Source organism: Argiope bruennichi, chromosome 2, assembly GCF_947563725.1.
Source record: "Argiope bruennichi chromosome 2, qqArgBrue1.1, whole genome shotgun sequence".
NCBI lineage: Eukaryota > Metazoa > Arthropoda > Arachnida > Araneae > Araneidae > Argiope > Argiope bruennichi.
The window spans coordinates 118,565,555-118,581,507 of record NC_079152.1 but is presented as its reverse complement, the minus strand read 5'-3'; the positions used below and the strand labels follow the sequence as shown (position 1 = coordinate 118,581,507).

General features: G+C 29.2%; 1 protein-coding gene across 2 annotated transcripts in view; it reads right to left on the bottom strand.

Annotated features, from left to right (window-relative positions):
- Positions 1–15,953, bottom strand: part of LOC129961612 (pleckstrin homology domain-containing family G member 4B-like) — a 544,990-nt gene that overhangs the window by 59,133 nt on the left and 469,904 nt on the right. For both annotated transcript variants that reach the window (XM_056075118.1, XM_056075119.1), the window contains one exon: positions 12,518–12,640. In XM_056075118.1, the coding sequence (XP_055931093.1) occupies positions 12,518–12,640 (123 nt within the window). The remainder of the gene's footprint in view (positions 1–12,517; positions 12,641–15,953) is intronic.

Sequence of the window (15,953 nt, the reverse complement as noted above, 5' to 3'; positions counted from 1 at the left end):
CTTTAAATTGTAAAATACGTTGAACGGCAGCATTTTTCCAAGACAAAGTTTATTTTAAGGATTATAAATGATCACGAAAGAAAAAATAACAAAGTTTTCCTTAGATTTTTGCATTTGACTTTTTGTAAAATTTGACGGTTTTCCTTCTTATTGTGAATTACTAACTTTCAGTCTATATCAGTCACTGGATTTTGACATAAATGAAGATTAATTTTCAATTTCAAATAATACTTTTTTTATGAAAATTTTAATTTTTCTATAAAATTTTCATACTTTTTTTTCTTTTCTATTCTATTTCAAATAATACAAAAGGCTAAGGGAAATTTTCATTTTCTTCTTGTGATTGCATGCATTTAATAAACGTTATTTATTTTATGCAACCCACTCAGTGTACTACACAAACAACACAATTTTTTTATTTTTTTTAAAAAAAAAGCAGAGTATTCTCTACACGTCAAGGTGTCAACCTACGCAACACTTATAACATGTATATACTGGAAAGTTTTTGAACAACCTAATTACAGTTTACGAGTACTTTCATATTTTTACACATAAAAAAAAAATTCACAAGATCTCGTAGATCAGATTAAGAAAAAAAGTTGAAGGTGTTTAAAAGTGATAAGAATTTTGATATGTATGATAAGACATAAGATAAGAGTTTTATTATGAAATTTGAACATTATTATCATACATTTTTTAGAGAAGGATAAGATAAGTTTTTTCATACTCTTTTTTTACTATATAAGAAAAGAAACTCAAAATATGTTATCAAGTAAGTTTTATACAGAATTGGGATCATGTCCAGAGGATACAAAGGGCATGTTTTTTTTTCTTTAATAATAATAAATAGAAATTTTTTTAAAACACGACTATCATCGCAAAACCAAAAACAGTACATTTGCATGTAAAAAAAAAAAAAAAAAAAAAAAATTAAGAACAGTGATTTTCTAATTGTAACACCGAAAAAAAAAGACTGTTATATAAGAATTTTAATATTTGTAGAAATAACATTTATTGTACAGTTTAAAATTAACCACACAGACTGATAAGACTTATTCTCCAGAATTGTAATAATTTCGTACTTTTTAGCAAACTTTTGCAAAAAAATATGTACGTTTTTTTAAAATTTATGTTTATTTCACTTTTATACAACTTAACTGAATAAAATTTAGTTGAACCGGATGGTCTTGGAGCAGTTTTTTCCTTACAAATTTGAATCCACTCATTATAATTCAATCAATTAAACTGTTTCAGAAAATATTCATAAATGTAATTTCATTTCTTCCCCCATAAATAGGGATTTTTAATTAAATATCAGATATTTTCCAGAAACAAATAAAGACATTATTATTTAATTAGTCGTTAAAAATTGCGAAGTGCATTTTTTAAAAATACGGAAGATCATCTCTTTTTAATTAAAAAAAAAAGTATTCTAAAAACTAGCTTTAGTGAAATTCGATCAAATATTTTTTCCCCTCAAAAACATTTTTTCCATCAATGATATGAATGATCACAAATTATTTTCAAATAAAGTGTGCCTAAAAAAAACTTAAATATTAACATCCAGTCTGATGAGAAATTACAGTGGCAATAAAAAGAACAGATTTGGTCATTTCGTACCATTGTTGGATAATGGAGATGACAATTTCTCAGGTAATAGATTTTGGATTTTTTTGACACCAAGCATGTTTTTTTTACTATATTTATATTCACCCAGTCATACAAATGACACACTTTATGTAAAAAGCAGGACAGAAAGTTCTTATCCCAAGAGTACGAAGTTCATATATATATATATATATAAAGAATGGAAAATTATTTATTAATCTTAAACAACTTTAATAAAAAAATCTTTTAACAACATTCTTTTTATTTAAATGAACATTTATAAAACATTTATTACTCTTTCGGAGAAGTGTAACAAATATAATACAAATTTAATGATAATAATAATATGAAAAATATCTCACAGTCGTTTCCCGAATAGCATTTCTGGAAATGAGAAATTCTTTCCTTTAAAACATTTTAAGCATTTGCATTTCCCCTCTTTAAATAATGATAAAAAATCTTCTAAATATTTATTTTCAAAAAAAAAAAAAAATGTAGAAATCAAAAGTTTTCAAGAAAATTCTTAGAAAAGTGGAATTCTCAGGCGGATGTAATTTACATTCGTTTAGAAAGTTGAATTTCAGAAAATATGGTGCTGTGCTTAGTTAAACAACTATCAACGACAAGCCCATTAAATATGATTGGGAAGTGACGTCACACAATATTTTTCCATTTTATATTTAGAAACGAAAATGTGAGTCATTACGAGCGGATTATATATATATATGAATAATAAAGCCATACTTTTGAAATTCGCATGCGCATCCGGCTCGGACGGCAACTCCTTAAATGTGCTTTATTACAGTTCCGTTTCCCATACGGTCGTTGCCTCGCTGTTTATGAACAGGGTTCCAAGACTGATTTTTTTTTCAAAATAAAAATAATTAAATAAGCAAAGCCTCCCTTTTCAAGAAAATAAAAGGAAAAAAAAAGATAAAATATATTCAGGTTTGGAAAATATTTTTTATCGCAGAATATTTCTATTGAATCTCCATGGTTATTTTCTTAATTGGAATCAAGATTACCCTAAAATAAAACTATATTATTCGGGAATACCTTTTTTTTTTGTTTTGTTTTAAATATTCATCTAAAATAGAATGTAGTCCAATTATGAAAAATTATATTTATTTAAAGTCTTAGCAAATGGCAATGGGCCAGCAATAAAATTACCACCAAGATTTCCCGAAATGAAAGTTCTAGACACCTATGAAGATAAAGAGACAAATTATTATATGTTTTCAATAAAACCCATTTGTTTACTTAAAAAAAATTAAACGCCATTTTTTTAGAGTTTATTTTTAATTTAGTCACACATAAATCTAACCATGTAGTCTAAAAATATAGTTTAAAAAATGTTAATGTTACCCCATTTAGAATATAAATACCTGTGAAAAAAATAATAATCTCGATGCAGTTATTTTTTGCTTTCTGAAAATGTCATGTTAGCAATATAATTATAATTAATTTAAAATGTTTTATTTACTGTCTGTTTAGCAGTTTTGGATGGTCTAGATACCATCATGATGGTTTGCCACTCGATGTTTTAGATAAGTGGAGTAGAGACCGTGTCTTACAGCACAGAAGCCAAATAGACAATAAGGTGAGTAAATTTAGCATTTTTGATCTAAATAACTTTTTCTATTTAATCTGAAGAAAGACGAAACATGGCCTTAAAGTATTTATTCCAGATGCCCTTTCACTCTTTCATTTTTTTCCCACGCAAACCACGGTTTTCAACATAACTTTAAACAACTTTGCTATTAGAAGCACAGACTATATACTTCACTTGAGGGAGCAAACTATAAACTTAATTTGGAAATTTCATTACTCTGATAATTCCTTTAAATATTCGTCCTATTTTTTTTTTCTCTCTCAAATGAATATTCAAGAAATTTCAGTAAACATTTTTATTATATAATTAAAACAAAATACAACGCATAAAAATAAATAGACGCTTTAAGTACATATATGTAAACAAGAGACCCATAGTAATAATTATTAGTTAGTATATCATTAATTTTAAAAATAAAAACTTTCAAAAAACTTTTATTTTAAATGAAATATAAATGTTTTTCAACTAATCATTGACTTAATTATATCAAAGCAGTTTCAATAGAATTTATAATATGCTTTAACTACCAATTCATTAGGTGCAAACTATTTCGAACGTATAGATTTCGTATAGATTTTTCAAAATTTCAAATAAAAAAAATTAGGAAAATAAAATCTGTTTTGTTATTTATTGCATTTATGTTTGGTTATTGAAAATATTTGAAATATCTTTTCAAACAATTTTAAAATTATGCTAAATTAATCATATTTAGAAAAAGAGCAGATAGAGATATAGTAAAGTACATGCAGAGCCGGCCATCTCAATGAAGAAGACCGGGTGCCAAAGAAAAAAAAAAAAAAAAACAATAAATTTTTTGCAAAGTAGAAAAAAAAAAAAAAAAACAAATACGAACTCATATTACTATTGCATGTTTATCTAATACACGATTTTGTTTTTGCTATTAATTACTTCAGGAAAATTACAGTTTTTTGCAATTTCTTTTTTGATGCTTAATATAGCAAGTGCATTTAAGTGTTATGCACACATGCTTAACTAAAGAAAATTCTTTATTAATTTTACTTTGCTGAAAGAGCACTCAGCATTTATAATAATCAATGGCAATGTAAAAGTTTTAAGACAGTTAATACATTTAGAAATAAATCATTATAATTATTATTTAGTATGTATTGCAATATGTATTGAGAGTTATTTACATCCTTTTCATTCAAAATCAAAAAAGCTTTTGGAACATTTGGAAGTAGTAAGTAGTTGAAAATGATCCATCTTCAGCCTTTTCAGCAAAAACTGCTTTGTGTTGCACGGGCCTGTTTTTAACACAAAACATTTTAAATTTATCAATTATAATGTTTGAGCATAAACCTGAAGCACTTATATACACTTGATCACATTTGTCATTGGCATTTTCATCGTTATTTTCTGATTCTATCATATTTGTATAAACATACGGTTCTTCAAAGATTTTCACAGTTTCTACATTTCCATTGCAAGATTGTGTAATTTGTGCGGAATTTTCTTTTCAGTTTAATCTTGAATTGTATTTTTTGAAGTCGAAGCAGTTTCATTTCCAGAATTACTTCATAGACAAGAAAATAAAACTACTTGTGACTTTTTGAATTTTTTTTTCTCTACTAATTTTATTTTCTGAGACCCAGAGGGATATTTCTTTAGCAAGGACATGATGAGATGTAACAATATTAAACATTTATAATATGAATTATCAAAGTAATATATGCAATTTAACCTACTATGTAATGTAAGTGACGGTGCTTTAGGTTTAGAATATGTTTCACACTTGCACTAACTGTAATATAATATTTGCAATATTTGTAAACTTCGTATATTACAAAACCCATCGACTGTTCCAGTTAAATTTCTTCCTCTCTTTTTTTTTCCATCTCGCTATTCCGTTCAGAATATTAATTCAGTTCTTAATCATGTTGGGGTCCTCAATCGCGGGGCATCCGCCGCACCCCCCAGATGGCCGGCCCTGAGTACATGTCATTGTTTTAATGAGTTCACTCAAGATAATAAACAAAAAATTTAACCTTAATTCATTAATCACTCACTGAGATAAATTAAATAGCTATCTTTCAGTTGTAGTTTCAATATAGCAGCGAAATACTCCGTGGCTCAGTGTTATAGTTTTCAATCTTTGAATTATATATATATATATATATATATATTCCTTTTGAATTTTTTTAAATGATAGCAAATAAACTTATGTGAAATACATTTAAAATAAGTTTAATAATGTTAATACTAATTTTCTATAAAAATTGCTTGTGAACTTGTTTATATAAGCTTGAAGTAATTAAACCTCTGCGTAAGTTTAAGGATATATCTTTATAGATAATTCGTTTTTCAATTCCTGATATCAGAACAAAAAGAACAATCAAATATTTTTTCAAAAAAGAAAAATTAATTTTTCAGCAGTTTTTTGACCTGAAGAAGAAAATTAATCTTATTGGCCAATCATTTCCATACATCAAGCTCTTTACAAAAAAAAAAAAAAAAAAAAAAAAAAAAAAAATGAAATCTACGATCGCAATTTTCAAGTTATTATGTGATTCACAGATTTTTTTAAATACGGGACACGCTATTAAATATCGCTAATTTATTTATATGAAATTCATTCTGCTTTAACAGAACTAATATTATGTTAACCATTACTATTATGTTAATGCAATGTGTGTTGTGTTATTATAAACTAAATAAATTGTGTTATAATTATTAATGTAGAACAAACTATGTTCAGCTAAACACAATTTTAATGTAATTAATTTCATCCTTAGTACGCAAAAAAGTAAAAGTGATTTATTATTTTTAAATAAAAAAACTTATTCCCCGCGTGCCTCATAATATTGATAACTTGGTAAATGGCATTTCATAGAGGTAATGAAAATAAGTTTGATGACCTAAAGTTTGTAGAATCCGTTAATAGATGGCAGCACTAGTTTCATCTATCATATTTCATGATTCTAATCTAATTTGAGACTAGTAGATACATTGTATTAAAGCTTTATCCGTGCCGATGCCATATTAAGAGAGAGAAATAAACAAATAATTAAATCAAGAATCTTATTGCTTTTTAGGTTAAAATTAGTGAATACAGATGGAGTTTAAATTAATATATTTTCCGCTATATATAACAGCCGATTCATAAACATTATAAGAGTTACATAATAAATGAATTTCTTAATTAAAAAAAAAACATATAATAAATTCTAGAATTGTATGACCTGGCAACTGTGGAAGAAGATGACTCGCAAAATGACAAAAATAAATTTACATGAAAATGTCTTTTATTTTTATTTTTTCATTTACAGTAAGAGGTTTATGCATATGATTATGGCTTAGTAATTAGTACATTTCTATACTAACAAATTGTAGGTTTGCTGCTGTGTAAAAACAAACACACAAAAAATGCATTAATTTTTTACGGGAGAGGGAGAGTTAAATCACCCCTTAGTTATTTGTAAAAGGGTTTTTCCCCCCAATTTTTGCAGAATTTAACTTGAATATTAGTCTAAAAATCTAAATCCACAAAATAAAAATTTAATTTCAAAATATAACGTTAAGTACTGAAGAATTAAATATTTCTGGAATATTTTGCATCATCGAATTTTTCTTTCTTTAAAGTAATGAATAACTGAACCCATGACAAATTAAGCTATGGGTGCATTGCAGTCGCCTATCCAGAAAGAAAGGTGCTTGGAGCATGTAAATATCTAATATGTCAGTTCCTGCTCTTGAGAATGTAACTTAACAAAATATGGTATTTCCGCAAATTTGTATATGAAGCATCTATATCCTTTGCCCCGTTACCGTTACGCCACAGCTAGAAATTCTAGACAGAGGTGCAAAATATTTTTTATCCGAGGATACAATGGTGAATTTTGCTTTCATTAGGTTCAATAATAATTAAAAAACTATCTTTATTAAAAAATGATTCGTTTTGAAATTTATATTTAATTTTGTATTTTATTATTATACAAAAATGCACATTTGGGAAAAAAAAAAAATTTTTCTGACCAAAATGGGACCACAAATGAAAAACTTAAATCCCTGCATTAACAATTGAAAGTTTCCAAACTAATTTATGAGATTTTTGATAATATGGTGTTTAATCCATCAATCGCATTTTGTCGAAACGTTCAATTATTTAACATTCAATTGTTTTTATGAAATTTTAAAATAAACAATAAATTGCTTACGATAAATTAATGAGTTCATAGCACTCAAAATCTATTTCAAGATTTAATATATATATATATATATATATATATGCAACATTTTTATTCTAAGAATAACATTTGTCACTTTCCAAGTACCACCCATAAACAAGCAATGCATCACTTTTTCACTTTCTCTATTTAACATCGGATAGCCTCTTTGATCGTAACGATTCGCCATGAACAGAATAAAAAAAATCAAAAGATCGGGGTGGGATTCATCACAATGAATATTTATAAGGTCTCCCGATCCGGAACTATACACCTGGACCTTAGGGTGGACGAGAAAATTCGCGGAAGGTAGGAAATGATAAAAAAAAAAAAAAAATGTTCTCAGAATTCAGAGCTAGAAGGTAGGAAAACATTTACGTGACAAGAGCAATACCCGGCTTCACAATCTCCCCCGGCCCCTAATGCTTCTTGTAGGTCAGTAATAGGAATAACCTTTCAAACCGAGGGGAGTTTGGTCCTTCGCGTCTTCACAGGTGGGCTCAAAGAAATGAAAAAAAGACATTTGTGGAGGCAATAACTCAAGATCGCAGGGAAATGTTTATCGCGAAGTACCGCTGCTATAAACGCGGAGGGCACGTCAGAAAAAATGGTGAGTTATTTACAGTCTCTCTCTCAAATGGTCACTTAACTTTTATCTGGCTTTCTGTTTCTGTTATTCTTCTTCTGTTGCTTTTATGATATTTGAGACTGTGAAAGATTGGCATGTAGTTTTGTAGTACAAATAATTGTACATACATCAAAATTATTTACTCACCGAGAAAGATAGAAAATATCATAATAATAGGGATAAATCTGCATATGAGAAGAAGGGCGAAAATCTATCATATACACAGTTTTGATAAAAAGAGGTTCAGGCCGATTCTATAAAACAAAAGATTTTAAAATAATACTCTCTAAAATTCATGTATTCCTTTCATTTAAACGGTCTCCAGCGGCGGTAATACACTTATAAAAAAAAACAAATCTTCATACACGCTATATTCCCAATTCACATTCATAAATTTCCTCATGAATTTGAGATGATTTAATTTTACTGTATCGGTGGATTCAAAATGATAACCACAAAATGGCAACGTTAATTTAGCGTCACACACGAACATGAATGTGAAGCTCGTAAATCGCTGTCTCTTGAATTTATCACTGAAAATTAACAAGCAACAAAATCATCGAAATAAAGTGATCTATTATGATGCATAACTGATCATTATTTTACCACGATTCTAGTCATCTTCTGGGAATTTCTTCCCCAAACCTTCAAATCACACTCTGTTAATAATCTGGGCAATTAGGAGAAATTCATGATGCCCGATACCACGGTGATGGTTTGGTTTGGTTATATTAACGTCCCGTTTGAAGCAACACTAGGGCTATTTTGGGACGGACCTCGTAATTTTGAACCACGGTCAAACGACGAGGACGACACCTGAGCTGGCACCCCCCTCTCCACACCACGCCACACCAGCGGGAGGACATTTGGTCATGACGGATTTAACGTGCAACAGACCCCCTTACACGACGGTTCTTCGGTGGAATCGGGTCACGAACCTGAAACCCTCCGGTTCTGAAGCCGAGACCTTACCACCAGGCCACCGCGGCCCCCACCAAGGTGATGGAAGAAGATGGTTGATACTGCGGACTTAATTTTTAAAGAGAGGCAGCATAACCTCCTCTTTTCAAACATTAGAGTCGTATTTATGCAGTTGACACATTAGCTAAAGGTTTGCAACTAAAGCTACAAAATCCAAATTGCAGTAAGCTTATAATTTGCAGGCTGATATTGAAATCATGAACTCTATAGCAACATATTTCTGTGTTTCTGAATGAATCTGTTTAGTGAGTTTCTTGTATCACATAGCGTACTTTTTGAAGTTTCCTATTAAAACATGAGAAGCAGGAATTGGAGCAGAATTGCAGAAAAGAAGATGGTCTGTTACAATAGGTTACGATAATGTTGGTGTAACATAGGTATAATAATGTATTATCTACAGCCTGCCTACATGTTATTTTCATTTTTTTGACTTTTGCTCTCTAATTTTCACCGCATGTCTGGTGAATATGATCAATTCCTGGCTCTTGTCTCATAAAATTCAAAACTCTAATAGTCTAGAAGGTAGACGCTGATGTATGTAGATATAGATTACTCATTAATGGATTCCGTGTGAGTTTATCAGTAGCTTTTTATTATATTAAATACTGCACTTTGTAAAATAAATTCAGAAGCTTATTATAAAAGTTTCAAAAACATAAAACAAAAATTAGTTATGGATACAAAACTGAGTTTAATCGAGATATGATTATACTATTCATGCACTCCTCCCTTAAAAGGCAGCCAACCGGTCTTGTGTTTCGTGCTTTTCAGCTGAACATAAGAATGCTTTAATGGTTTAAGGGATAAGAGTAGAATATTTATTATTTCGAAAAGGTTTTATAAAAACATCGTTTTCTGAAGGCAGCGCAGAAATAAGAATATACATAAATTATTTTTCTAGACTTAGAAAATAAAGTTTGTAAATATTAAAATTCTAAAGATTTAAGTATTTAAAAATTTCCTTTTAAAGGTTGGCAATTTTCTTTAAAAATAAATTACTGGGTTTCTATCAAAATGCGAATAATTCTGTTCCAAATTTCTTTAAATAAAATTCTTAGAAATTTGTTAATGAGTAAATAATGTTTACTGTGAAAATATTTGATTCAGCAATCGTTAATTCAAAAATGTATTGAACATTATTAATTCATCATTAAAATTTAACATTTATTTAAAAATGTGTTATTTCAAGCAATAAAATGCTTTTTGTTATATTCTGAAATCAAATAATATTAAACAAACTTCTAAACGGAAAGGTTTCAATAAATTTATAACTTCTCATTTTTTATCTCTAATGACTGATTATTTGAAAGCATAACCATTAACGTTATTTCTCTGTTCCGAACTCCATTGCCGAGTCCATTGGCGCCAAGCTTCTAATCTGGAATGGTTGAAACTGTCACGATTTACGAAATAATTCACTTCAGTGGCAGAAAACGATAAGAAAGATGGTTTGGAGTACTTGCCCTTCCCTTCAAACTGCCCATGAAAGAAAACCGAGGATAAAGAGGGGGGCAAAGTAAGGGAGAGAAAGCTTAAAGAGAAACTGACAAGAAAAAGTGAAAAGTCAGCCAATTGGCGGCGGTCTTAGATGCCATACCGAATTCTCCGTTCCAGTCATTTTTCAACGATTATTATCGCACTTCAACCGAATCAGTGAGTGGTCAGGTCGTTTGTTAAGCAGACAACAACTGGTCAGTTAACGTGAAAACATAATGAACCATTCAGTGAAATAAACTGATACAGGTAACTTTAGAGAAACTTTAAACTGTTTTTGACAGGCCAGCAACATACTAAAAGAAAGTGAATGCGATTATTTACCAAAGCATTGTTTCGAAAACAAATTTGTTTCGCACGACATGTTCAAGTCAGTGAAAATAGCAATTCAGCAACCATGAAAGATCAGGAATGAATACACCAATTTTTGTGACACAATGAAGCAGTTGTTATTATTATTATTATTGTACCAATTATTACATCAGAGTAGCGTATCTTTGAAACGTTTCAAATGTCGGGGGAAATATAAGTAAAAAATATGTTGCAAATACATTTGCAATCCAAAATATTTGCATTTCCGAGGAAGAAAATGACACCATAAATATTCTTGAAGAATACCTTTTAATAATGAACTTGTTATAAGAAAGGATACCTTATAATCATGAATTAGTTATAGAGGAGGATACCTTATAATCATTAATTAATTAAAGGGAAGGATACCTTATAATACTGCATTAAATTAACGAATTGTGAGCATTTGAGCACATGTGAACGCAGTATGTGTACTAAAAATTATTGCTGTTCGCCATCACTACAGTTTTTGATATCATTACTAGTTCCGATGGCATATGGTCAGGGTCGGATTAAACTTACAAACAATGTACATTTCAGCTTCCCAGTCCTAACAAATAAATCCAGATATATTTTTTTATTATTTAATCCTTATAAATGCAAATTTTAATAAGAAGTATTGAGATAAATTGAAATACCTTAACAATTAATAATGGGCCACCTTCACAATTGCAGATGAGTTTCAATAAGCAAAAAACAAACAAAAAAACTATTAATTTTAAATAAGCTAGTAAAGTTAGCAATAAAGAAAAATCGCAGATTTACTCAACCAATTGTAAGACTGGACCACATTGACCTGCATATAAATTACTAGAAAAAAAAAAAAAAGAGGGGGGAAATTTTAAGAATGATGTTTTGAAATTTAAACAGTGTACTTGATATCAATTCGATTAAGTTCGCATACATGTTTCTAACAAGTTAAATGATAGCAAAAAATTAAATCCAGAAATCCGCAAAACCCAGATACTTTTGGAAAGGGTTCACAATCCATGCGTCGCCTCTGTCAGAGTACATAAATATATGAATAAATATGATGTAATTGCTGTGAAAGTCTGAATACTTAGTTTACACATATCACATGGATGTTAATCTGAATTTTGACTAGCGGTGTTTTGATGATGAATTTGATGTTGCTACCTTGAGTGGGTATAGCGGGGTCATCAGCAAACAATGATACATAACATTCAAAATTCAAGTATATTACATTGCCAAATAAGGCGTTCTCACCAGTTATCGGCTTATTCATTTTTGAATCTTCGTATTCCTCCTGGTAACATCTCCCTATGTACACATCTTTACGTGATTCTAGCGTGTTTTTGAGTTTTCTAATTTGTCTAACAGCTTATGCACTGAATTTTGAATCTCTATATAGTTTGAAGTTACGCATTTTAATGAAAGACGTTTAATAACTGAAGTAAATTTTGCGAAGACACTGAAATTACAACAACATATGAATAGGATAGGAGTCCTATCAAGATTGTGGCAAAAATGTTATAAGAAAACAGATTAAACTGTTGTAATTTTAACAGATACGATCTGTTAAAGTTATTCCAGTACTGGGTCAGTAATTTTACTCTGTTAAAGTTACTGATCCAGATGTACTTCTGTTTCAATGGTAATATAAAAATGAAGGAATTTGGAAACTTGGCCATTACTTACCATTGCTAAGAAATAGAACTTCTCGAACTCTTCCTCTTGTTGCTTGATAGCTCCCAAAGAATCGGCGATAGCTTGATGCCTTTCCAGAGATTCATTCCCTTTCCTGCACAACCAGGATAGAACCTGCCAAAGATTAAGTGATCCACATGAGTCATCAATGGATGAATGAATTAATAAATGATGCTGTCATCAGAACGACCAGTCTGGTTAATTATTTTTAACTTGTTGAATGGAAGTCAAAGCATCATTATAAACAGAATGGGAATTTAGTAGAAGATAATAAAGACAAAACAAGAACAGAATTCACTTAAATCTTTTTCTGTATAATTATTCATTAGTAATCAAAATTCTTTAGTCAGTCATCAGTCATTATTATTATTATTATTATTATATTTCGTAACTATTAATAATTCACATTATCGTGGCAGAAAGACTTCCGTTTTGACCTTCTTTAATATTTGATTTATATTTAAGTAAATAATTTATAAAATAAATCTGGAAATGGTTTTGTAGAAATATACAGAATAAGAAAAACAACTTTTTGCCAGAAGACAAGATTCATCGAAAAAGAAAGTAAATTAGGACAAATAATTATAAATAAATAACAGCATAATAATTTTAAATAATAACAGTTTGAATGGTTTGAGTATTGTATAAATGCAAACGTAAGTACAATTCTGTATGTAGAAATAATCAGAATTAACTTCAAATAAAATAAACGGAGTTTGATAAAATTGTATGGTTTAAAGCTTCAATTTTTGTATTTGGAAATTGCAACTAAGAGTGCGCAGAAAAATAAATTAAAAGAAATTTAGTAAATTAAAACAAATTTAACTAACTAGTTTTTATTTAGAACTTCATATACTTGTATCTTGATTTTTGCCAAGAATGGCAAAAAAATGGCTTGAAAAATTGTTTTAAAAATACCATAAAAAGACAAATTTTTAAAAAATCTGAATTCTATTCACCTACTAATTTCTAATACCTACACTCATACTCATATTTTCAATTAAGAATGGGCTACTTCAAATAGAAAAGTTGATTTTCCGATAATAATAATAAATTTGATCTTACATACAATTATTGAGTTGTATTTGAAATATGGCTCTTGTCATGCTTCTCCAAACGGAATATTTTAAAATTTATAACGTCAGTAAGAACGACAGAAGATGAGAACCCATATTACTTACGCACAGAATATATCGTTTAGTTAAGTAAATTTCGAAGTTTCAGGTTTTATGACATTATTAAATTACATTATTAATTGTATGTATAAGATTAAGACAGGGTGTTCATTAATTATAATGAGGTTTCAGTACCTCATAACTTTCGAATAAAAAATATTACGCAAAAACCGATTACGTATTCGTAAATTACAACTCAAAGAATTTTATTAATGATATTAAAGTGTAAAGCTTGCGCAATTTGCACTTTGTAGGCATTCAGCTGAAGACGATTATGTATTCGTAAATTACAACTCAAAGAATTTTACGTGGCAACAATGCTAAGAGGTGGACCAATCCCATAGTCTCCGAAATCACCACATATAACACCGCTGGATTTCTTTCTATGGGGGTTTGTCAAGAACATTGTGCACAAGACCCCTGTGCCCTCCCTTGATGAACTGAAGCGCAGAATTGTTACTGCGATGTTACCCCACAAGTGCTGGAGAACACTTGGAGGGAAATCGAATTTCGTCTCGATGTGTTACGGGCCATGAAGGGCAACCATGTGCAAATTCATTAATCTTTTTAATATCATTAATAAAATTCTTTGAGTTGTAATTTACGAATACATAATCGCCTTCAGCTGAATGCCTGCAAAGTGCAAATTGTGCAAGCTTTACAGTTTAATATCATTAATAAAATTCTTTGAGTTGTAATTTACGAATACGTAATCGGTTTTTGCGTAATATTTTTTATTCGAATGTTATGAGGTACGGAAACCCCGACAATAATTAATGAACACCCTGTATTATGACACATGCATAATTTATGAGGTTACACGTCATCATCCTAGAGAGGTTAGTTAAAAAATCGTTAATAAAGAAATTATAATTTTTTAAAAAATAAATAAACCATTTCATGTTCTTTCAAAACCATGCCATGCAATGTGCGTTCGAGTGCAATACTAGCTGATATAGCGAAAGATTAAGGATCTAATTGTAAAGTAATATGTAATAAATTGATATGAAATGTAGAATTCGTACAGAATTTGATAAATTAATTTTTAATAACTCTATAATAATACACATAAGTTATCGAAAGTTAAAAAAAAAATATTAAAGGGGTGAATTTTAACAAATAAAGGGGAATGCAGAATAAAACAAGCTGAATTTACACACGAATATTCGCCAAAAATAAAATAATTTGTCAGTAGTTCTGCGTGTATAGTGCTGATTCTGAAATCTCATTTGTGTTATTGATTGACCCGATTTTTAAATATTGCAACTTATACAGGGTGTTCATTAATTATTGTCGGGGTTTCCGTACCTCATAACTTTCAATAAAAAATATTACGCAAAAACCGATTACGTATTCGTAAATTACAACTCAAAGAATTTTATTAATGATATTAAAGTGTAAAGCTTGCACAATTTGCACTTTGTAGGCATTCAGTTGAAGGCGATTATGTATTCGTAAATTACAACTCAAAGAATTATGAATACGTAAATTACAACTCAAAGAATTATGAATACGTAAATTACAACTCAAAGAATTATATATTCGTAAATTACAACTCAAAGAATTATGAATACGTAAATTACAACTCAAAGAATTATATATACATAAATTACAACTCAAAGAATTATGAATACTTAAATTACAGCTCAAAGAATTATGAATACGTAAATTACAACTCAAAGAATCGCCTTCAGCTGAATACCTACAAAGTGCAAATTGTGCAAGCTTTACACTTTAATATCATTAATAAAAAATTCTTTGAGTTGTAATTTACGAATACGTAATCGGTTTTTGAGTAATATTTTTTATTCGAAAGTTATAAGGGACGGAAACCCCGACAATAATTAATGAACACCCTGTATATTCCGATTACTGGAATATATTTTACACCTAAAACAAGTGATATTCTGCATTCAAGGATTATTAAGCACAAATCTACCACTTGTTAAGCCAAAGATATACCTTTCAATCCAACAAAGCTCACATGCCATAATTTTGATCAATTTCAATAAGTTCATTGGAATGGCTCTATGTAAATCATCAAATATATTTATTCATACTCATAAGAAGAATTGGACATAATTAAGTAATCGGGGTTCTGTTTTCATTTTATCAATATCAAAATGTGTATAGCAAACTGCTCACAAATATGTAACATTTTGTATGCCAAACTGAGTTAAAAGCAATTCGTTGTCAACACTCTACTTATAATTGAGTAAATACTTTTGAAAAAAGTATATATTATATATCAC